Source organism: Fukomys damarensis, unplaced genomic scaffold (genome assembly GCF_012274545.1).
Source record: "Fukomys damarensis isolate Sample0158 unplaced genomic scaffold, DMR_v1.0_HiC HiC_scaffold_2, whole genome shotgun sequence".
Taxonomy (NCBI): Eukaryota; Metazoa; Chordata; class Mammalia; order Rodentia; family Bathyergidae; genus Fukomys; species Fukomys damarensis.
Genome location: NW_022900914.1, coordinates 59,878,310 through 59,900,083, shown reverse-complemented (window position 1 = coordinate 59,900,083; position 21,774 = coordinate 59,878,310). Strand labels below are relative to the sequence as shown.

Sequence of the window (21,774 nt, the reverse complement as noted above, 5' to 3'; positions counted from 1 at the left end):
ATTCCCCTAGGAGGAGAAAGCAGTGGGGGGAACTGGGAGACTTTCTTGGAGAATATGAAGGTTAATCTGCATAAAAAGAATGGAAAGGGCCTGGGATTTAGCTCAGTGGTTCTACTGCCTGCCTCACAAGCACGAGGTCCTGACTTCCATCCCCCATACCAAAAAAAAAGGAAAAAATAGACTTTCTCCTCTTTCTCCCTCCCTTTTTTTCTCCTTATCCTTCCTTTCTTTCTGATTTTCTTTTCTCTTTTCTTTCTTCTACCTTTGGTTAAGATGATTAAGGCTACACATAACAGAATATCTGGCTAGTAATTGTACAAATAATACAGGATTGGTTCAAAGTTAGTTAAATCAGCATCTTGGCCATGTTAGGGCTCTGAACTTCTTCTCTGTGCTTCTCTAAACTCCTCCTTCTTGGAGCAGAATGGCTACCATGGCTCCAATATCACATCTTCGGACAGGAAGTCAAAAAGGAGAAAAAGGGTTTTTTTTCCCACCTGCCTCTTTTAACCAGGATGCAGACATTTTTGAGATGTTTCCCCCACATACTGAATCCTGAAGACTTTCATCAGGGGTAGAACCAGAACCAAAGCAATTACCAGCAAGGAGGGATGACTTAGCCTATTTGCATGGTACATCTCCGGGCTAGGACACAGAATCAGCTCTCTGCACCTCCAGAACCTGAATAAAAGCTTAGTTCCACTAGCAAGAAAGGGAGAAAAAAATCAGTTGGTTAAGCAGCCACGATGTCCCCAGGACCCTGTTGGATTCTGAGGATCGGCCATGACAGGAACATTTCCTTCCTGCAGGGAATGACCAGGTAGAGGTATAGGAAAAGGGCACTCTCTCCAGGAAGCGTAAGCAGAGGAGATTCAGCCAGAGCCCTGACGACAGGGGCCTCTGACAGATGATAGCAGAGATGACACTGGAACCTAGCATCACCCACTTCTCAAAGCCTGTTCTTCATTAAGATGCAGAGTCCGGAGCCTATGCTGTGGTCAGACCTCTTCCACCACAGCACACAACAACAATGCCAGGAACTGAGCTGGCTGTTTGCAGGGCTCACTTTGGGTCTGGAAAGTATGGGCTCACTTGCTGGCATGCGGAAGGAGGGAGGGGATGGGCTGAACACACGGCGGGCAGCTGTGCCAGTTTCCTAGGGCTGTCCTAGCACAGCACCACAAAGTGGGTGGCTGAAAACAACAGGAGGGCCTCTGCTAGAGACAGAAGTCTGCAGTCACTGTCCCCAGGCCCACGCTCCCTCTGCAGGCTCGAGGGAGGAATCTCCTTTGCCTCTTCCCAGCTTCCAGCCCTTCCTCTGACCCCAGGAGCTCCGTTGCTTGCAGCTGCCTCACTCCAGTTTCTGCCTCCATTGTCACACAGTACCTTCTCTGTGTCCAAACTTCCTTCTCATAAGGGCACCAGTCCGCCGATGCGGGCTCCCTCTATGACCGCAACCCCACTCCATTACATCTGCAGGCTCTTCTCAAAAAAATCCACAGATCCCAGGGGTTAGGGCTCCAGCACATCTTCTAGGGAGACATAATTCAACCTACAAGAGGAAGGAGGATGTGAAGATCGAAGCCAACATTGCCAACTCACCCCATCAGGTGTCTGTGAGACTCCAGTGAGCTTGGGGAGACAAAAGGAGCAAAGGGGCTGATCCTGTTAGCCACAGAAGCTCAGGTCCAGAGCCTTGGGGCTGCTTGTGTAGGGGGAAGGGGTTTATAGACAGGGAAAGAGTAGAATAAGAGCTCATTCGGTTTCCTAGATAATCCTGACTAGAAAGAGTTAAAACTTTACTGGAGGGAACAAAAGGGAGAGGTGATAAGCAAAACTGGATCTGAGCCCAATAAGCAAATCTGATTGTAGCAAATTCTTGGTGTCCGCCTGGTAGGGAAGGGGCCTTAAAATCTAATTTAAGGAGCAGGAGACAAAGGGCCCATGGGAATCCATCTTTCTGGAGCCCCCTGTCACCTCTTCAGGGCAGCTTTCTGTTCTCTGCTTTTTCCTCCTTACAAATAAAGGATCTTCCTTGCTAGAACCCTGCCCCATTAATTCGTTACTGGTGCTGAATTTACGATCCCCGCTAGCTGCTCGTCCCAGGGGAGTAGCAGAGCAGAGATGCTCACCCCTGACACGACACTGGGGAGGTGGAGATTTAGGGCTGGCCCCACAACTTGGGAAGTGTGCCTCCATTGCTTCCTCCATCAAATAGGAAGAAATCATCCATGGATCAGGCCCATGTGCTCTCTTCTCCTGGAGCTTTGCTGAAGTGGTTGCCTCTACTTGGGCCAAGTTATCAGGTCAACTCCTCTGGTCCTCAGATCTCCACTTAGCCATCCTCGCTGGAGTCTCTCCTTCCCAGGCCTGGCTGGTGTCCCCATAAATGTAAGCCCACCAGGGCAGTGACCGCTGCCCTCCCTACTCCCAACTCATCGGCCATGTTTTAGTCAGATGAGTGAGGGAGTTAAAGCTCTCTGTGAGCTCAAAGTTTCAGGTCAAGGCCCCGTCCTCTGCTCTCCTCTAGTGGAGCCTCTTTTTTTTGAAAGACAAACGTGAGACACTGGGCTCAGGAAGTCTGTCACAAGACCTTCCAAGGTGGCATTCACCTTGGATTTCCCACCGGTGCTGCCTCCAAAGCAGAAATGTTGCTCAAACATGTAGGGACAGGGAAGGGGATGCTACTAGAACTCCTTCAGTGAGCCATGACAGCACAGGCGAAATTAACAAAGGAAGAAAATGAGACTTACAGAAGAAGCTGTGCTTTGGACCTGATCGATGCTGCTCCGGGCAGCAGAGACGAAAGTCCCCAAGCTTGCCCCACCTTCGTTGGGTATATCAGTATATCTGGAGTAACAGATGACTCAGAGGGCAGCCTCAACAATCCTAGAACAGTGAGGAACTTTCCAGGAAGATCCTAGGTCAGAGGAACGCATGTTGATCAGGAATCTGCTCCTCCCTGGGATGTCTTCAGCTGCCCTGGAACATCACAGCATCAAGGGACCATTGAGGTTTTTGCTGTGATCGGAGGCAAAACTGGAGTCATATCTCAACAGGCCATAGCTGGCCTGTAGTCAGGAGAACTAGGCCTAAGCATAATTTAATTGTGAAATGATTTTCCCAAAATATGTAGAATTGCTGCTGACAAAACAAATCCAAGAGTGGGCATGGGTGAGGAAGACAGTCCTAGGACCAAGCACTGCCAGGGAAAGGCAGCTCAAAATGCCCCACAAAGAACAGAAAAGAGTTTGCAGCCTCTTTGCTCATACAAAGAATGTAAAACAGATTCTTAATATAAAACCCTCCGCTGATCTCTTTCATATCAGCTTCCAGCTCTCCCTAGTCTCATACCTGGGTTGTCCATGATCAAATAGAAATGAGATTTTCCACTATGACCGCTGAGGGGAGCCTTCTCCTGCAAATACACACAAATTGATCAAATTCGCAGCCCTGCTATCAGAAGAGTCCTCCCTTTCCTTTCTACTTTTCTTTTTTTCTTCTTTCTTTCTTTTTCAGGACTTGGGATCAAACCCAGAGCCTTTGCACTAAGCTTCATCTTTTATTTTTCATTCTGAGACAAGGTCTTGGTAAATTGCCCAGGCTGGGATTAAACTAGAAATCCTCCTGCTTCAGCCTCCCACAGTGCTGCGATTACTGGTGTGTTCCACCATGTGCAGCTTCTTTTCTTTTTTTCTTTAGAATGTTTCTTTATTCATTTACAGTGAGAAGATGGCCAGGCGACACCCTCCTGTGTGAGCAGATCCAAATAGGCTGTCCTGGAGCTGCATCTCATGAGAGCCCCATTCCAATCAGAGACTTTACAGGACACATTCTTCAGAGCACAGAACCAGGGGCTGTCCCTGTGAGCCAGGATACCCTCACCACCACCACCACCACCCTGCCAGGGCTGGGACAGCTACCTGGGGGTATTTCCTTTATTGGTGCTCTCAGATAGCAGCTCTCAACAGTCTAGAGGTTCCATTTTGAGGGCCTGAAGGAAGCCACAGACCCACTATCTAGAAACTCCCGCCAAGCACAAGGCTCTGCATCCACAGGGAGGGTCTGAAACAGTGTACGGCCCCCAGCTCCTGCTAGTACGTGGGAATGCGGCATTTTCTAGCCTGCCGTGGAGCCCTGTGGCGAAAGTCAGAGGGCAGAGGTGGCTGACACCACTCTAGGCCAGATCCCAAAACTCCCCCTCAACCTCTTTTGCCCTTTCTCCCACGTCCAGACGCAGGGGATGCAGGGAGGGTTTGGAGCCCTCTGAGAAGCAAAGGGAGGGGCCTGAGCCCCTGAATGGCTGTGTGGACCTCTGCTTTCCGATCCAGAGCTGACCCGCTCTGCACAGTGACGTGAGGGGGAAGGAAGCACAGCTATGTGAAGCCGGGAGCCTGGTGGTTGGATGACCCAGACCATCATAACCCTGGTGGTGCCACTCGTAAATCCCACTGCCCTGCTCAGCCTGCCCTGATTGTATCCAAACCTGTCCCGGCATTGCTCATTGCTTTTGTTGTTGGGGTTTGTGGTTTGGGTGCTGGGTACTGGACCCAGTGCCTCCCGCATGCCACACGCACACTGTCCTGCTGAGTTATGCCCCGGCCTGTGGCTCCTGAAATTACTGCATGCTAAATCACACACCCATTCCAGCTCCCCCATCCCTAGCCTCCATGGAAGTCACTGGGTTCCCCGTCTTTGGTCACACATTTGTACACTCTCGGCTAACTCCCACGGTGGCAGCTGTGTTTGTCATAGTGACCAAGGCTTGAGGCCAACAGAAACTGTATGAATCCTTGAGTGACCCTGAGTGTGTGTCACTTTACCACTTGCGTCCCCTTGCTTGCATCACAAGACTCTCTCCTTTGCTCCTTGCCCTTGAGCTCTGGGGCGCTTCCTGCCACATGGAGGCCTGGGAGCCCCCAGTGGAGACAGGGTCCAGCTCACCATCACCAGAGTGGTGACCGTGTGTGACTGCTCATTCCCTCCACCCCAACAGCGCCTGCATTCCACAGGCTATGGGTTCCATGTGCCCTGCCCAGTGGGGACCTGGCCTGAGAGCTCTGCAGCCTCACAGGACCATTCCTCCTGAACCATCAGCTGTCCCAAGAAGATGAGGGCAGCAGCCTCTGATAGAGCTGAGAGTCATTCGGGGCCACCGTGATCTCAGCTGTCACTCACATCCCTGTCAGACTTTCAGGGCACTTTGTTCTCTTGTTATTTTACAAACACTTTTCTGACAAATGTCAACCACGTGTCCATAGAAGCAGAGGATTTTTCTAGGAGGAGAAAAGGCAAGGAAGTGGCAGGAGGAGCTCCAGAGGGTCCCAGGTTTGCCCTTCCTGTGCTCAGCCTGGATCAAGAGCCAGGCAGGAAGCTCTTAAGAGCATTGCTCAAGAGCAAAGGAGGCCAGGAGATGTTGGGTGCGGCCAGGGGGAAATCACCCTGGCTGCTCCCCAACCCTGGCCCTGCCTCAGTTTACCTCCCACCACCCCGAGATTTGGGACCAAGCTCTCTGATGGAAGGGAGCCGCAAGTTCTGGCCCTTGGGAGTTAGGGCAATGGCTAAGTGAGTGAGACAGGCCAACCGCCAGGCAGTGGAGGGCGGCAGGGGTGTCTGCTGAGAAGAGGTGGGACCAAAGCACCTGGAGGGCTCTCCAGGATGAAGGCAAACACTGAGGTCACAGGCTCCATGGAGCCCTGCCCCAGCTATAAGAGACCCTGGGCGCCCTGGGCACCCAGCTGCAGCGGTGTCATGGCCAAGTCACACCTTCTGCCCTGGCTGCTTCTGCTGCCCACGCTATGTGGTGCTGTTGCTGGTGAGTTGCCCTGGCCTCCCTCTCAGAGGTATCTTCACCACGCACAGAGCTCTGTGCCCAGTCACCCCAGGTTCGCACATAATGCTCATTTTAAAGTCATCTGAGGCTCAGAGGTCACACTGCTGGCAGGAACTGGGGCAGAAAACCCAGAGCTCTTATGTGTTTGCATTTCCAGCAAACTGAATTTGGGGCTGGGTGAAATCAAGCTGCCTCGTCTGGATCCTGACTAACGTTGCTCTGGCCCCAAACTTTAGCTCTCTGGACCGCCTCATCCCTGGCCTGTACCCAGGGTCCCAAGTTCTGGTGCCAAAGCCTGGAGCAAGCAGTGCAGTGCAGAGCCCTGGGACACTGTCTACAAGAAGTCTGGGGATACGTGAGAGCTGTGAGTACCACCCAAGGGCACTGGATGGGCTCTGTGTGGGCCTGAAGAGATGGTAGCCCCCACAGAGGAGGAGTGGGATGGGTGAACAGAGGAGATGGATAAAACAATGACCAGCATTGGATAAGGTAGGATGGATGGACTAAGATGACACCAAACGGGATGGGGGTGGGTGGGGAGGACAGTGTGGTGGGCAGCTGCTCACCCCTTGGACAGCCCGATCAGCCTGTGCCCGAGAAGGCCCCGCTAACTTGCCTCCACCTGGCCCCCCTCTAGGATGACCTGTGCCAAGAATGTGAGGACATCGTCCGCATCCTCACAAAGGTGGCTAAGGAGGCCATTTTGCAGGTGATGAAGCCAAGATCCTGGCTGAAGTTTGGGGAACAATAGATGAGGGACAGAGCAGAGGGACAGGTGGGGCCTGGGACTCCAATCTGCTCCTGGCCAGGTCCAGGTCCTGGGAGTAAGCTCACCACAGGTGTCCGGCTGAAGCAGGAGAGGTCCTCCATGCGCCCAGCTAAGAGTGACCCGTGACACTCTTAATCCAAGTGCCAGTCCACACTGTTGGCAGCCTGGCATCAAGGGAGAGGGTCAGGCACAGACCAGGCTGACGTCCCCCCTGTTCCCCCAGAAAACCATTCGGAAATTCCTGGAGCATGAGTGCGACGTCCTCCCTTTGAAGCTGCTTGTGCCCCGGTGCTACCGCATGCTAGAAGCTGGCTTCCCTCTGATCATCGACTACTTCCAGAACCACACTGTGAGGGTTCCCAGCCTGAGCCCACCTGCCTACCTGCACAGATCACAAGCACTCTAGGACCAGAATGACGTGTGTGCAGCAGTTACACACACATGCACATGTGCCCCATACCAATTAGACACAGGCACGACACCCCAGACAGACACACACACTCACCCTGCCCACAACTGGCCCAGGAAACCAAGTGCCCACCAGGTCAGCAGTTCCAACCCGAGGGCACACACGCTCACACTTACTCTCATACCGGTGCCCATGCTCATCACACACACCCTTACAAAGCTACCCCAAGTCCCCACATGACTTGGCCTCTGCCTTTTGTCCCCCACCACGTCCCCCTCCTGTCCCCCTCCACTCCACACCCAAAGACAGTGGCCCTCATCCCAGGGGCCTCTGATGGCCCCGCACTTGCACTGTTCCTAGACCCCAAAGTACATCTGCCAGAACCTTGGCCTGTGTGGACGCGGGCAGCTGGAGCCAGAGACGGAGCCAGGGACGCGGGACCCTCTGCCTTACTCTCTGTCAGAGCCTCTGCCGGACAAGCTGGTGTTCCCCAGACTGCAGAGGGACCTCTCAGTGTGGCCTGGGCCTCACACCCAGGTGAGGTAGCCCCCGTGGCCAGAGGGTAGAAGGGCAACTGGGAGCCAGGCACACTTGGGTCCCGGGAGAGGCAGTGCCAGAAGGGACCTGAAGCTCCAGCCTGGCCTAAATGAGAAGGGTGAGAAGCAGAGGTGGAGATCTGGCCTGTGAGGACACCATCGCCTCTCTAGCCAGGCCCAGCTCCTACCTCATTCCGTCCCGCAGGATCTCTCCGAGCAGCAGTTCCCCATCCCGCTGCCCTTCTGCTGGCTCTGCAGAACGCTGCTCAAGCGGGTCCAAGCCATGATTCCCAAGGTGAGGTATTCAGCAGGCGCCCCACACCTCCCCTCCCCGCTCCAGCTCCCACCGTCAGGGCTGGCGCACTGTGACCTCCCAGGGCGCCCTGAGGCTCCAGCCCAGAGTTCACTCAGTGAGCACTGAGGCCTTGCTGTGCCAGGCATGGGCCAGGTGCCAGCGTGTAAGACCAGATGAGCCTGGACTCTGTCCCTGGTTGAGGAGTCCAGGTGACTCTGAAGAAGAAATGCTCTTTAAAATATTTATTTATTTATTTTGTACATTTTATTTTATTTTATCCCATTTCTACCCTTCAGCCCCCTCCCCTCCCCATGTACAGAAGCTTTGTTTCCATTTTTTTCCTTCTATTTTCACTTCTTTCTTGTCCCTTCCTTCCTTTCTCCCTCCCTCCTCCCCTGGTCCCCTTCCCATCTGAACACTCGCTTCCCATTTCCTGACATCCATTATACAGAGGAGGTGCTTTAATGTCTCCAAAAGAGCCTTTCCACAGGTAGATTTCCCATTGCTGCCCGTGTCCAGCACATCTGGGTCTCTGGGCCCCCGATCTGCAGTGGCCTTTGCCCAGGGAGCCCCTCTGCCCTGCCCAAGTGGGATCCCACAGGACACCTGGTCACTGAGCATCCACAGCCCTGGACGAGATCGCTGCTCTGCCCGAGACCGTGCCAGAGCAGAGGGTCACATGGGACAAGGTGACAGACAGTGATGGGGGTGAAGCCGGTGGGTCCGGGAGAGCCCCTGAGAAGGTGACAGTTCAGCTGAGACCCAGGGACAACAAGGCTGTGATGGGCCATGGGCCTGGATCAAAATGAGAAGGGCTGGGGATGTAGCTCAGTGGTAGAGTGCTTGCCTAGCATGCAAGGTCCTGGATTCAGTCTGCAGTATTACAAAAAGGAAAATAAAAAAGAAACACTGTTTTGTTCTGAATGCAGTTTACAGCTATTGCAGCATTTCAAGCGGGGGAAGATGGCTCCTTCTGTTTGCAGGGCAGACTGGGCAGGTGAGGGGCAAGGATGAAAGCGAGATTAATAGGAGATTCCTATTGGTAGGCGAGGTGTGGGGCAGGGGTGGAGCTGAGAGGGCGGACACATGGGAAGGTGGGCTTGGCTGGACTTGGTGATCAATGGGATTGGGGAGTGAGGACAGCAGACGAATCCTGATGACCCCTATAGACTCTGGGTCTCTGGGCACCCCCAGCAGAGGTAGGGCATTTGAGAAGAATGAGGTTCAAGAGGGTAAGCAGAGAGTTCTCTCTGGGCTGTGTCAACCTGGAGTTGCCTGTGCCACACCCAGGAGGAGAGAAGTCAAGTGGGGGGCCAGACATCAAGCCCTGGGGACGGGGCCACACCAGCGATCTGCTGCGCATCATTAGCTACAGACCAGCTCGAGCACAGCACGGGTCAGGCACCTGTGGACAGGCACAGCAGGAGGCGCGGGCAGGCACAGGGGAGCAGCAGCAAGAGGGGTAGCTATGAGGTGGGGAACTATGGCGCGGTAACACAGAAGCCCGGGGAAGGTGTTCGGAGCTGGGGCATTCACGTGGGCCAAAGCTGCCGGCGATCAGGCAACGTGAGAGATGACCAGAGGGTGTGGCAAGAAAGAGGTTGTTGGTGACCTGAGAGCTGTTTGGAGGCAGCGGTGGAGACAGGAGCTGGGCTTGGTGGTGCTTTGGAGGCTGAGGCAGAAGGATCTCTGAGAGGTCAGGGCCAGCCCGAACTGCACAGTAAGACCCTGTCTCAAAGCAAAAAATAAGAAGCCCAAAGGGAGCAGGTTCTGGGGACAATGGGAGACAGTGAAGCAGAGCAGCAAGTCCTGCCCACATCGCCGAGAAGCTGTTCCCCAAGGGGAGGAGGAGGGCGGCTGGGACTGCGCACTAGTGACAGCCCGGGTTTTGATGTCGCAGCAGGAGAGGAGACCATTGTGGGTATCAAGCAGGGGTGACATGAACCCTAAAGGAGCATGTGCTGCTGAGCGCCGCCTTGCTCCAGCCCTGGCGCAGGACCAGCCCGACACATGTTGGGAGGGATGAAGGCTGGAGGGACGAAGCCACATGCTTGCTGCCTCTCTGCTGTCCTCTGGCTTGGAGGTTTTGATGGAACTGGGGCGAGGCAGGGAAACTGCTGGCTTTCCCGGAACCAGGGACACGTTGGCTCCAGCAGCCAAAAGTAGGAGCCACCTGTCATTCTTCTGGGCCATGAGATGTAGAGGGAGCCCTGGGTCAGAAGGAGTAGACTTGGCTGTTGCTTCCAGCTCTGGCCCAGCTGTGCCAATGCCAGGGAGCCTAGAGCCTGGGCAGCCAGACCTGGGTCCGCTGCCAGCTGCTGCGGCCAGTCAGCAACTTCTGGTGTGTCTGACATCCTCTAGTCCTCTAGTCTCCCTGCCCTTCCGTGTCCTTATCTGCAAGCAACAGGCCTCTGTCCCTGCTGGAAGGAACAAGGGTGAATGTACAAAAGTGCCACGATGAGCCAAGTATGGTGGTGCACACCCATAATGCCAGCATTCCAGAGGCTGAGGCAGGACGATCACTGCCAGTATGAGGCAGCCTGGGCTGCATAGTGAGATCCTGTCTCCAAAATAAACAAAGTATACAGCAGGTGCTGGGCACAAAGAGGAGCCTTGCCAAGGGAAGGTCCCATCTGCCCTCTCTCCACCCCTGCCCCAGGGTGTGCTGGCTGTGGCTGTGGCCCAGGTGTGCCACGTGGTGCCCCTGGTGGCGGGTGGCATCTGCCAGTGCTTGGCGGAACGCTACACAGTCCTCCTGCTGGATGCACTCATGAGCCGCATGCTGCCCCAGCTGGTATGCGGCCTCGTCCTCCGGTGCTCCATGGAGAACAGCGCCGGCCCAGGTGAGCCTGCTGCCACCCGCTCCTGCCCACCTCCTCCTCCCTGCCGTGCCTGACCTTCTCCTGCTCCCTGTCCCCCCGGTGAAGTGCAGGTAGGGTAGGAGCAGGACATTTCCACAGGATAGCTTCGACCCTTTTTCTCTCTAGTCCTCCCAGTGCTGTCCCTGCCAGAAGAATGGCTGTCGAAGAACTCGGAATGCCACCTCTGCATGTCTGTGACCACGCAGGCCTGGAACAGCAGTGAGCAGGCCAGGCCACAGGCCATGCGCCAGGCCTGCCTTAGTTTCCCGCTGGACAGGCAAAAGGTGCAGGGCGAACACACAGAGAAGTGGGACCCAAGGTCTGACCACAGTGGTGGGCAGGGGTAGAAAAGGCTGAGCCAGAGACACACAGGGCGGCTGGACTAGAGCCTGGCCAGGCACACCGGACACAGCCAAGCAGGATGTGGCCAGGCTACTGCAGGACTGCGAGGGGCAGGAGTCAGTCCAGACTCAGGCTGTGGGGACCTGGGGACCAGCAGGCCTCCATCATGGCTGAGTCGTGGCAAATCTTGGAAAGACTCATGCTGCCCTCTCTCTGCCTCTGCTCCAGGAGGTGCTGGCTGTGCCTGAGGCCCAGATCTCTGCCCCATGGTAGCCTTCCCAGTGGTGGGTGGTATATAGCAGTGCCCAGTAGATACCAGGAGAAGTGTAAGGCCAGGGATAGCTGGAGCCAGGAACAGCCTGGCCTTCTTTCCAGAGTCCTGGTCCTATCCCTGCCCTACCCTTCTCACAGTATGACTTGGTTGGGATGAGGCTACTTACAAAAGGAGTAGGCTGGGCTTGAAGGTCTTAGAGGCCCTGCCAATACTCAGTTGATGATAGTAAATTCCTTTTGAAAGCAAGATGGTGAGCCGGGTATGGTAACACCTACCTGTAATCCTGGCACTAAGGCTCGGGAGGCCACAAGTTCAAAGCCAGCCTGGGCTACATAATGAGTCCAAAAACTAAATTTAAAAAAAAAAAAAAAAAAAAAAAAGCTTGGTGTGGTGGCACACAACTATAATGTCAGCACTCAGGATGCTGAGGCAGGGGAATCACCACAAATTTGAGGCCATCCTGGGCTACGTGATGAGTTCAAGGCCAGCCTGAACTACATAGAGAGACCCTGTCTCAAAAAAAAAAAAAGGAAAAGAAGAGGAAGTAAGATGATGCCCTGAGGAAGGAAAGCTGACTGAGTCTGAGTCTCTTCCAGGGAAACAGCTCTTGGCTTTTCCACAGAAACCCTGCCATGCAGCCCCTCAGATTTGTCTTAATTTCACTCAGAGTTGCTCATAGGGCTGATGACTGGGCCCTCATCACAGGTCCAGGAGGAGCCCAGAATGACCCTGATAGGCAGAGAGGCAGAACATCAAGGTATGAAAAGCCTGAGTCCACTCACCCTGTCTGTTTTTCCTCAGTGTGAGCAATTTGTGGAACAGTACTTGCCCCAGCTGCTGGCCCTGGTGCCCAAAGGCAAGAATGTCCGCACCACCTGCCAGGTACCAACCCTCTAGGATTCCCCTAAGCTCCCACACTGACCCCTCTGGCCTGTGACCCTCAGGGCCCTCACTGTCCTGGACCTGGTATTAGGAGGCTCCCTCCATGTTTTCATGTAGCAAAGACCTTGGTCACAGGGAGAGAAACCGTCACCACAGAAAGGAAAAGGAGCTGCATGGGAGGGTAGGGGCAGCCTGATGGGATCGGCGTGATGCCCACTGTGGGATGGGACTGTGTCTACTGGCAGTGTGTGTCTAGGGTGGGGACAGGGGACAGAGAGTGGATGTAGTAGTGCTGGAATGGCAGTAGGAGTTGATAAGGTCATACCAAGAGTGCCCACCAGGTGGCAGGCACAATGAGAGCTGTCCTTTCTGGGGAGCCTCTGTGTCCCCCTCAGAGCTGGGAGTTGGGAGTTGCAGCCCTAATGCTGTCCCTCTGGCAGGCGCTGGGGGTGTGCGAGGCTGGGTCCAACCCTCTCCAGTGTTTCCAGATCCTGAGTTCTGATGAGAGCTCAGCTTCCAGGTGAGTCCTGGCCCCAGTTGGGGGGTTGAGGAGGGACAGGTCCTTACTGGTCAGGGTGGAGGCACTCCTATTCCCAGCTGGAATGGGGGCTCTCTGCAGAGGCTGCTGCATCCTATCTCACCCCATCCTATCTCCTCAGGCACAGCTCTGGGTTCCTGAGGGCCTCTAGTGGCACCATCAGGAAAGAGCCCTTCCTCCGACCCTGACCTCTCCCCTCCCCTCAGAGACTCCTCCTCACCCTGTCCCAGCCCCTCATTCAGACCTGATTCAGACCCCTGGTCACCCTCCTCCCCCTTGGGACTGTCTACCTTCCAGACCAGTTGTGTTCAGGTCAAGGATGGCCAGTGTTTCCTGAACCTCAGGGGAAATCAGGCTCACTGTCCAAAGCTGTCTCTTCCTCAGATGTCAAGAATAGCACTGCTATCTAACTCCACCTCCTGACACCCACTTCTGTCACCTTGATCCTCATCTTCTAGGTCAGAGTAGCACCTTGGGCTAGAAGGTTGGCTCAGAGGCAGATTCCATGAGCAGTCCTGGGGACCATGAAATGACCTTGAGACAGAAGGACAGAGCAAGAGTGGTCTTGAAGTGGCCTTCAGAGCAAACTGTGTCCACTGTATAAATCTGCTCAGAGCCAGCCCCCTTGATAGGGCCTTCATTTAGTCATTTGTTCATTCACTTTTCAAAAATTCAGTGAGTGCCTGAGCCAGGCCACATTCTAGCAGCCAGGGCTATAGACAAGAGGGAGACCCCGTTCCCTTCATGCACAGCCAGGACTACCGCTTCCCCAGAGGGGAAGGAGTCAGGCCTTCCCTGGAGCCCTGAGAAGCACAGCGGCTGAGTGACAAGGGCTCTGGCCCTCCTGAGCTCTCACCTATGGCCCGAGGCCCACTGCCCTCACTGAAAAGGAGCCTCACAGTCCACACTTGCCCTCCCCGGTCCTTTTCCTCATAGAAACTCACACTAGGGAATCACAAGCCCCAGCCTGCGCCTTCAGATGTGTCAGCCCTGTCTGTGCAGCTCTATCCATGGCACTAGGGCCACTTCTGTACCCTGGAAGAGGCTGCACCAGAGTAGTCACACCCACCAGCATCCGGCCCGGCTCCCAAGCCTTTGGGCCAGGCTGAGGAGAAACTGCCCTGCTCCAGCAGGGTGGTGGGGAGAGGCTGAGCCTGGCCTCCTACCAACTCCGTTGCACTCAAGTGAGACTGTTATGGTTTTTTGTTAATATGCTTGCAAAATTAAAACCTCGAAGAATAAAAATTGAGAACATAAAGTACTGTAAAAGGTAAACCTGAAATTCTTAAATAAGGCTTTTTCAAAAAATCAGGAAATCCCTGGTGTGGGGAGAGGTGCACACGACATGCTGGGAAGGAGGCTGGTCAAAAGTCCGGATTTGAAATGTTCGGCTGCTTGAGAGCTGTTGCTTGATTAAGATACAAAAAGTAGATTTTAAGGGCTAGGTGTGTAGTTCAGTGGTAGAATACTTGCATAGCAAGCACAAAGCTCTGGGTTCAATCCCCAGCAAATCAAGAAGGGGCAGCTGGGTTTCTTTCTGGGTTTTCCTTAGGAGGGTGCCCAAACTGGTCTTGAGCTCAAGGTGATCCAACTTCAACCTCCTAACTCCTGGGGATTACAGGCGTGTACCAACACACCCAGCTCCTTTTTTTTTTTTTTTTTTAATCTTTTTTAAGGTGAATTTGCCAACCTTTGCATGAAATTCCAGTGGTGACTGTTTCTCCTATGATTTAACTGCTCAGAGCTCAGGTGGGGCAACACATGCCAAGTTTCTACGTAACACAGTGCCTGTATCATGCTAATAAAGTTCTGTTTGCTCCTGCAAAAAAAAGAAGACATTATATTTTAAGGTGTGGCAGGAGCTGCAGCCTCACCCTGGAGCCAGCTGGGCCGGGACCCACCTCACCCTGTCACTTGGCAGAGTGGAGTGTCACCTTCCCCTCAGAACTGCCTGCAGCTGGCTGGGCCTCCTACCCATTATCCTCTCCCAAAGAGAGCTGTGATGGCGTGAGGCCACCAAAACTTCTAAATAAACAAGCACACACGCCTGATGACTGTTAATCCCGATGTGTCAACTTCGTTGGATTAAGAGACTCCTAGCAGATTAGGACTGCATACCCTGGTGTGTCTGGGTGGCCCTTGGTGGTATGGCCTTTGGTACCACATTTGGTCCCTACCCCATTCCTCTCTGGCACTGTTCCCCTGCTTTGCTTCCCCAGCACCATGGGGAAGCAACTGTGCTCCGCCACGCCGTCCCACCATGCTGGAGCCAGCTGACCATGGACCACAAACCACAGAATGATTCTCTGCGGATGTGAGCCAAATTAAACTGCTCCTTTAAGTTGTGGATGCTAAGTATTGTGTCTTAGCAACAGGAAAGTTGGCTCATACACACCTTTAGCTCTAAAGACCAAAATTCATGGAAATATCCCTTTATGAGAAATTTTGTCATATTTCTTAACATAAAAGTAATATGTGTTGGGCATTGTGGTGGCACACCAGTAATCCTAGCTTAAGAGGGAGACGCAGGAGGATCGCCACAAGTTTGAGGCCAGCCTGGGCTGTGTGGTGAGTTCAAGGCCAGCCTGAGCTACACAGTGAGACCCTGTCTCAAAACAAAACAAAATAGGGCCGGGGATTTAGCTCAGCAGTTCAGTGGCCTGCCTTGCAAGCTCAAGGACCGGAGTTTGATCCCCAGTACCCTCCCAAAAAAAAACCAAAAAAAAAAAAAACCCCAACATGGAATATGTGACTATTGCAGAAAATTCAGAAACTACACACAAAAAAGGAATAGCAATCATCCACAGTCCTGCCAGTCCCAGGAGAGAACTCTATCAGGATGTGTATTTTGACACACAACACGGGGCTTCTCAGTGCTTTCCCCTCCCTCCAACTCTACCCTCACCATCCAGAAAACAAGGCAGCAAGCTTTCTGCCCATCCTGCTCTTGACCTAAAGGTGAGACAAAAATCCTTGGCCTCTGCCTTTGAACTCTTCAGTAGGCTTTTGTAAATGTATATGCAGACTGTCATTTAAAAGCCACTGTTTCCATTACGAAAACCAGGTCTCTGAGAGGAACTGGTGTTTTATATAAAAAGCAGCAGCGACTTGGTCGGGAAGATGAAGAGCCAGAGCTTGCAGGCAGGGAGTCATCTATCCCCCCCAGAAAGAGTGACAATGACAGGGAAGAGGCTTCGCTCAAAGAAAATTGAGTGGACCAGCTGATTAGAGGACAGCCTTGGCAGAAGGTAGCTTCCCACGAGACAAAGAAGGTCCCTGAAAAGTGTTTAGCATCCTGTGGCTTGCATGAGACAGTGGACACATGAGAGCCCATGGCTGGGGACAAAGCAGTGAAAGATTTCACGACCTCGTAATGAGCAGACATCAGACACACGTGGCAATGTGGCCACAAGAAGGCAGTATCCAGACAAGTGACACCTCCATCCAGACTTGGGGGATCAAGGACAGCATAGCACCATATTTCACAAGAATGCAATTTATACATCATCCCCAAGGAAAAGAGGAGGAGGATTCAGCAGTTAGTGACTCAAGGGAGCCCGAGTATTAAGCAAGAAAAAACTGAGTTTATGTTTGGGAGCAAATGAGATTAAGTAAGTTCAGTCACTGAGGAAAAGACAATTACATGAATGGTCCTATGACTAATGACTGAAATTTCAAGTCCACAACTCAACTCTATTGACATTATACGTCATTCCAAGCCTTTCTGTGCACATATACAAAAACAGATACAGCTGATTGGAACATCATATACTGCTTTGTAACCTGCGTTGATTGCTCCTTTAATGATAACCTTTCCAGGGTAATAAATAAAGATTATCTACCATCATTGCTAAGCATTACATGACACTTTTTTCTAGATACAACTCTTCCCTTTTTTCGACAGCTATTATTGGGCCTACGAGTGCGGCTTAGTGAATAAAACACTTGCCTAGAGTGCATACAAGGCCCTGGGTTTGATGCCCAGCACCACAAAAAACAAAAACCAACAACTATTATCAACAATGTTGTGAAGAATAAAAATCCTTACTTCTCTATTTAGTTATATTGATAGAGAACATTTTAATAGCAAAAACCCTACAAAATGTCACAATGTAAGATAACTTCTGCCCTTTGCTCTGTTTAGTTCAGAATTAACCGACACAGACACCAGAGGCATCTAGTCTCCCTCAGAAGTTTTGTACATGAGAACCATTGTTAGCTTTGCTGACCAAACATGCCCCCTTCCCCTTGGCTAGAATAGATAAATGAATCTTAAAGGTAACCTCCCCTACCAAAGAAGTGCTACATCAGGGTTGAAATTCAACTACCTCACCACCATGTTTTGAATATAAGCAATGTGAATTGTGAAAATGCAGTGTAACCACCTGAATGAGATCAAGGCTGTAAAACCCTATAAACAGGGGAGTTGTAGGCCAGTACACAAATGATCAGGGCACTGCCATTAGGTGTGATTGATCCCCATCGAAGGAGTAAACTTTTGTTATTTTACTTCCATTCCGCTGCCTCTCTGTGTGTCACTTGCCAATTCCTTCCGTAACATCATCTCTATTTAGTCTTATCTCCTTAGAATCATTTTCAAGATATGAAACTTTGGGGACAAAATGTACACACCACTTTTTGTGTACTTTTATTATTACCTGCATTACCTCTGTACAAGAACCAGTTTCTATCCTCATAGTAAACAACTGCCTTTTCCATTCTCACCATACCTGGGTATTAGCAATCTTTCATATCTTTGCTAATCAATGTATAAAAAGTAACCTCTTATGGCTGTTGTAATTTGCATCTTTAGTTCAGAAACAAATATCATCTACATGTTTATTGGCCACTTATATTTCACTTTGTGAAATGTTTCTTTGGGCTCTCTGCCCAATTGTTACCAGTACAAATGTGCTAGATATATTCATTTATTTATTGCCTTGTGTTGCAAAATTTCCCCTAGCACATATCTTAAACCTAAAATGTGTTACCCATATCTCTCTCTGTTCCTTTGTAAATTCTGGGTTTGAGGTCACGCTTAGCAGGAACTTCTTTATCTGTGATTCAGATACAGTCTCAGGTCTCTGAAGAGAAAGTGCATGCTGGGATTGTGTCTGTGGGTACATTCAGGCCAACCCCACTCAGCACTGTGGAAGCAAACCATGTGTTACCTAAAGGACCTTAAACTCTATGTTTTTGTTTTGTTTTGTTTTTTGTACTGGGGATTGAACTCAAGACCTTGCACTTGTGAGGCGGGCGGTGGAACCACTGAGCTAAATCCCCAGCCCAGGACATTCCGCTCTTAAGTGACTATGTATTGCTGTCATCTTGGGAGAGCATAAACACAAAATTATGCAAAAGGACAACATAAGCCAAGCATGGTCACATTATTCAACAAATGTGATTGACCCCAAGTGTCAAGCATGTCCCTAGGACCGAGCACAAAACAAATAGTTCCTGTCCTTTGGAATTAGACTAAGGACCTAGTTAGGAAAATGCATTAATCAAGCAAACACAGGGAAAAAAACAAATTCCCTAGGTACAGGGACTATAGAGGTAAACATGGTATACAAGTATACAAGAGGTCACGGAGAAAAAGGAAGAGAAAGAGCACACTGTTCATTGACAATATCTTTCCCTAGGCAATAAACAAAGGTATCCACCGTCACTGCTGGTCCCCTCATGATATTTTGTGTCTTGTAGTACAGCCCAGTAACAGACTGAAGGTTATGAGCCTGGGATCAAGAACAATCACAGACTTTCTGAGAAATGAGACCAGCAGTTAAGATCTCAATCTTGAGCCTAAGAGCCAAACAAGTGCTTTTATAAGTAGGGAGGCCAGGTATGCTTAGATTTGTGTTTTAAAAGATTGGTTCAGGCAAAAAGCAGTCATGAACTGGAGATAGGAGGGAAAGAATGCAGGGGTCCATTCTGTTGAAAACAGAAACTACAGTAGCATAGATTAAAATGATAATGGCAGAGGGCCCTTGCAGATGGCTGATTCCTTGCCATCAACTCCTGTCACCCCATCCACTTGTCTCTCCTAGGGAGTTCAGCTGACTGAGGAAAACTCTGGTTAGGGTTTTTATATAGATGTCCCCCTGAAGCCCCAAGGGATCACAGGTGCGACCTTTGGGAAGTGACTGGATTATGGTATGGCTGGCCTACTGTTAGGAGCTGGGGCCCGAATGCAAGAGATGGGTCACTGTGCAAGGTTCCATCTCTTCCCACCTCCTCCCTTGACTCTCTCTGCTACCAAACAGTAAGCAAGTATTCCTTTGCCATGCCCGTGCCATGCCATCCTCCCTTGATGCCCCGAATCTGGACTGTTTCAGACTTTGAGCCAAAAATAAATTTTTCCTTCTTTAATTTGTTGGTATCCGGCATTGTGTCCCAGCAACAAGAAAATGATGATGACAATGGGCTTTTACAACATGCTAGTACAACCCTCAAGTGGACAGCTGCAGCACTTCATCCCCACTCATCAAATCTGTGTAGCCAGACATGTGGTGCAGGCCTGTCATCCCAGCACTCAGAAGGCTGAAGGATTGCTGCAAATTAGTTCAAGGCCAGTCTGAACTACATAGCCAGATCCTGTCTCAAAACAATGAAACAAAACAATAACTAACTGAAAACCAGTGCTATCATCCCAAGATTTGAGACTTTCATGATTCATTGTACTTGAGAATGAATGATGGCCAGAAATATAGGTCTAGACTAATTCATGGTGAGTTCCCCATAGTTTGGTTAAGTGATCAGGGATTCAAATGGAACTGAACCTGAAAGATTGGTGAAAGGAACTATGAGGAAGATGTATAAGGACCCACCTGCCTAAATGAGTGTATGTCATGAAAATATTCGTGTGCCACATGAATGCCCACCAAAAGGCATCCACTGCAGAGAACACGCTTAATAATCAGTGTACACAGGCTACACGCTCTGTGGGCATCAGCAGCCTTCCTCCAGCCTGCCTCTGTGCTTGCCCAGTGAAGCTATGAGTCAGAGTGGCAGGGCGGGTCATGGATGGCATCGACACAGAATGGACTGCACTCGTCTCCTAGCCTGATGAGTACTGCTGTCTAGTTTACCAACAGCAGATTAACCCTGCAGTGCCATCCTCATAGGGTCCAGCTGGCTGCAATGAGGATTACCTCTCCCATTATGAGAGAGGCAGAGATCCATCCTTATAAAAATAGGAAAATATTCTGAATGTGGATCTGCCTTTTCTGCCTATGTTTATTTTCCATTTGTTTGTTACACGTGATGATTTATATATGCTAACCATTTTAAACTTCTCCCATTTTTTTTTTTCCACACTTGTTGCAACAGAATGGCTCTTGGGACTGCATCTCATTTTGGGGGAAGAAGGGTAGGTGTATTTTGTGAGGCACAAACATGAGCTATTGTCTTTGTTGTTTAATGGGAATTCAGAGGTATGTAGAAAGGCGTGTATAGAAACTAAATTTGCCAAGGATGGACTGTGCCAGCTATCAGTTCATTGCCTGTCAGTACCAACTTCTATGAAAATGGATCTGTGCCTTTAGATTTGTCAGCTGGAACTGGGGCTCTGTCAGAAGGCGGCACTGAAGGGACAGTGCAGAAGAAAGGGTTTTGCTTCCTGGTTCCGAAGTGCTCCACCTGAAAGCAGCATGTGTGGCTGTCTCCACTGTCAGGCTCCTGTAGCGCTTGCTGACTGGCCAGGGCCTGGATCCTGGAGCACACTTGGCACCCAGCAGCCTCACTGGCATTCTCCCCTCCGGCATCAGTTCTGTGGCACAGTGCCTCCAGCAATACACTTCTTGTGAATAAACAGCTTTCCTCGAAGCACTACAAAGCAGAACCCTCGGGGGATGGGGAGGATGTTGAGGATGTAACCCAGGGCCGCACACATACCAAGCACATGCTCTACCACTGAGCCATGTCCCCTGCCCAAAGCAGATTCGTAACAAGTTCCAGAGAGCCTGGGTCTCAGCCTCAGACACTCTAAGGCAACCTACAGTAGTGGCTGCTCCTTCAATCTGTTATTCCTACATTCTTCAGGGTTCAGTGTACTTATTTCCAGCCAATTCCCCATGAAAAAGTTTAACTTATTAGACAGGCGTGGTGGTGCACGCCTGTAATCACAGCACTTGGAAGGCTGAGGCAGGATTGCTGCAAGTTTGAGACCAGCCTGGGCTGTCTAGTGAGTTCCAGTTCAGTCTCAACTACATAGTGAGACCCTGTGTGAAAAACAAACAAACAAACAAAAAACAGCAACAAAAAAAATAGTTTAACTTAAACTTTCCTTGAGCAGATTACTACATGGTTTCTCTCCTGACTAAATTCAGACTGACTATACTACTACACTAAGCTAGCAGTCAGTCTCAACTACATAGTGAGACCCTGTGTGAAAAACAAACAAACAAACAAAAAACAGCAACCAAAAAAATAGTTTAACTTAAACTTTCCTTGAGATTACTACATGGTTTCTCTCCTGACTAAATTCAGACTGACTATACTACTACACTAAGCTAGCACATATTTAGACTAGATAGTGGCAGAGAATGGTAGGTAGGTAGGCTGTTCAAACTACAAAGAAAAATGGTCAGGATGTAGTAATAAATAAAGTGAAGAGGGATATAAAAGATTACTGCTGTATGATTTTCCAATTTAGGTAACTGGATGGATGGTGGAATCTTTCATCTAGAAAACACTGGAAAAGGGCTAAATTTAAAAGGGCAATTCACATCTCAGTTTTGAGTAATGTTGAACCTGAGTTGACTTTTAAGATACCCAAAATAAACCACATGGGCAGAAGACTCTAAAGGTCAAGAATTTAGACACATTTAGGGAGTTTTTGTTTTGTTTTTTTCTGGTACCGGGAATTGAACTCAGAACTTGAGCTTGCCAGGCAGGCACAGTGCCACTAAGTTAAATCCCTAGCCCATAGGGTTATTTATGAATCATCTCCCTCAGAGTAAGAAGTAAAGCCACAGGCAACCTTTAAACGGCCTAGGTAGAAAGTAAACAAGACATGGCCCAGAACTGTCTTGTGG

The 21,774-nt window shown here is 50.7% G+C and overlaps 1 protein-coding gene and 1 long non-coding RNA gene across 3 annotated transcripts; one reads left to right on the top strand and one right to left on the bottom strand.

Annotated features, from left to right (window-relative positions):
- Window positions 1-200: 200 nt before the first annotated feature.
- LOC117286543 lies at window positions 201-7,837 on the bottom strand. 2 transcript variants are annotated; one of them, XR_004517731.1, is made up of 4 exons: window positions 7,736-7,837; window positions 3,355-3,418; window positions 2,754-3,021; window positions 201-1,552 (listed from the first exon to the last, which is right to left on the bottom strand). It is a non-coding gene; the product is annotated as an uncharacterized LOC117286543 (long non-coding RNA). The 2 variants fall into 2 exon arrangements; XR_004517736.1 differs by having other exon boundaries at window positions 2,754-2,982.
- Window positions 5,557-14,470, top strand: Sftpb (surfactant protein B). Its single transcript, XM_033765185.1, has 11 exons — window positions 5,557-5,815; window positions 6,070-6,197; window positions 6,471-6,542; window positions 6,826-6,951; window positions 7,372-7,548; window positions 7,753-7,842; window positions 10,502-10,685; window positions 10,830-10,987; window positions 12,121-12,201; window positions 12,642-12,721; window positions 14,416-14,470. The coding sequence occupies exons 1-11, from the start codon at window positions 5,659-5,661 to the stop codon at window positions 14,417-14,419; spliced, it is 1,257 nt and encodes a 418-aa protein (XP_033621076.1). The 5' UTR covers window positions 5,557-5,658; the 3' UTR covers window positions 14,420-14,470.
- The last annotated feature ends 7,304 nt before the right edge of the window (window positions 14,471-21,774 follow it).

Coding starts and splice junctions, on each gene's coding strand:
- Sftpb (XM_033765185.1), top strand. CDS start 5,659: ATGAAGGCAAACACTGAGGTCACAGGCTCCATGGAGCCCTGCCCCAGC. Junction 5,816..6,069: donor GCTATGTGGTGCTGTTGCTG/GTGAGTTGCCCT, acceptor CCCAAACTTTAG/CTCTCTGGACCGCCTCATCC. Junction 10,686..10,829: donor GGAGAACAGCGCCGGCCCAG/GTGAGCCTGCTG, acceptor TTTTCTCTCTAG/TCCTCCCAGTGCTGTCCCTG.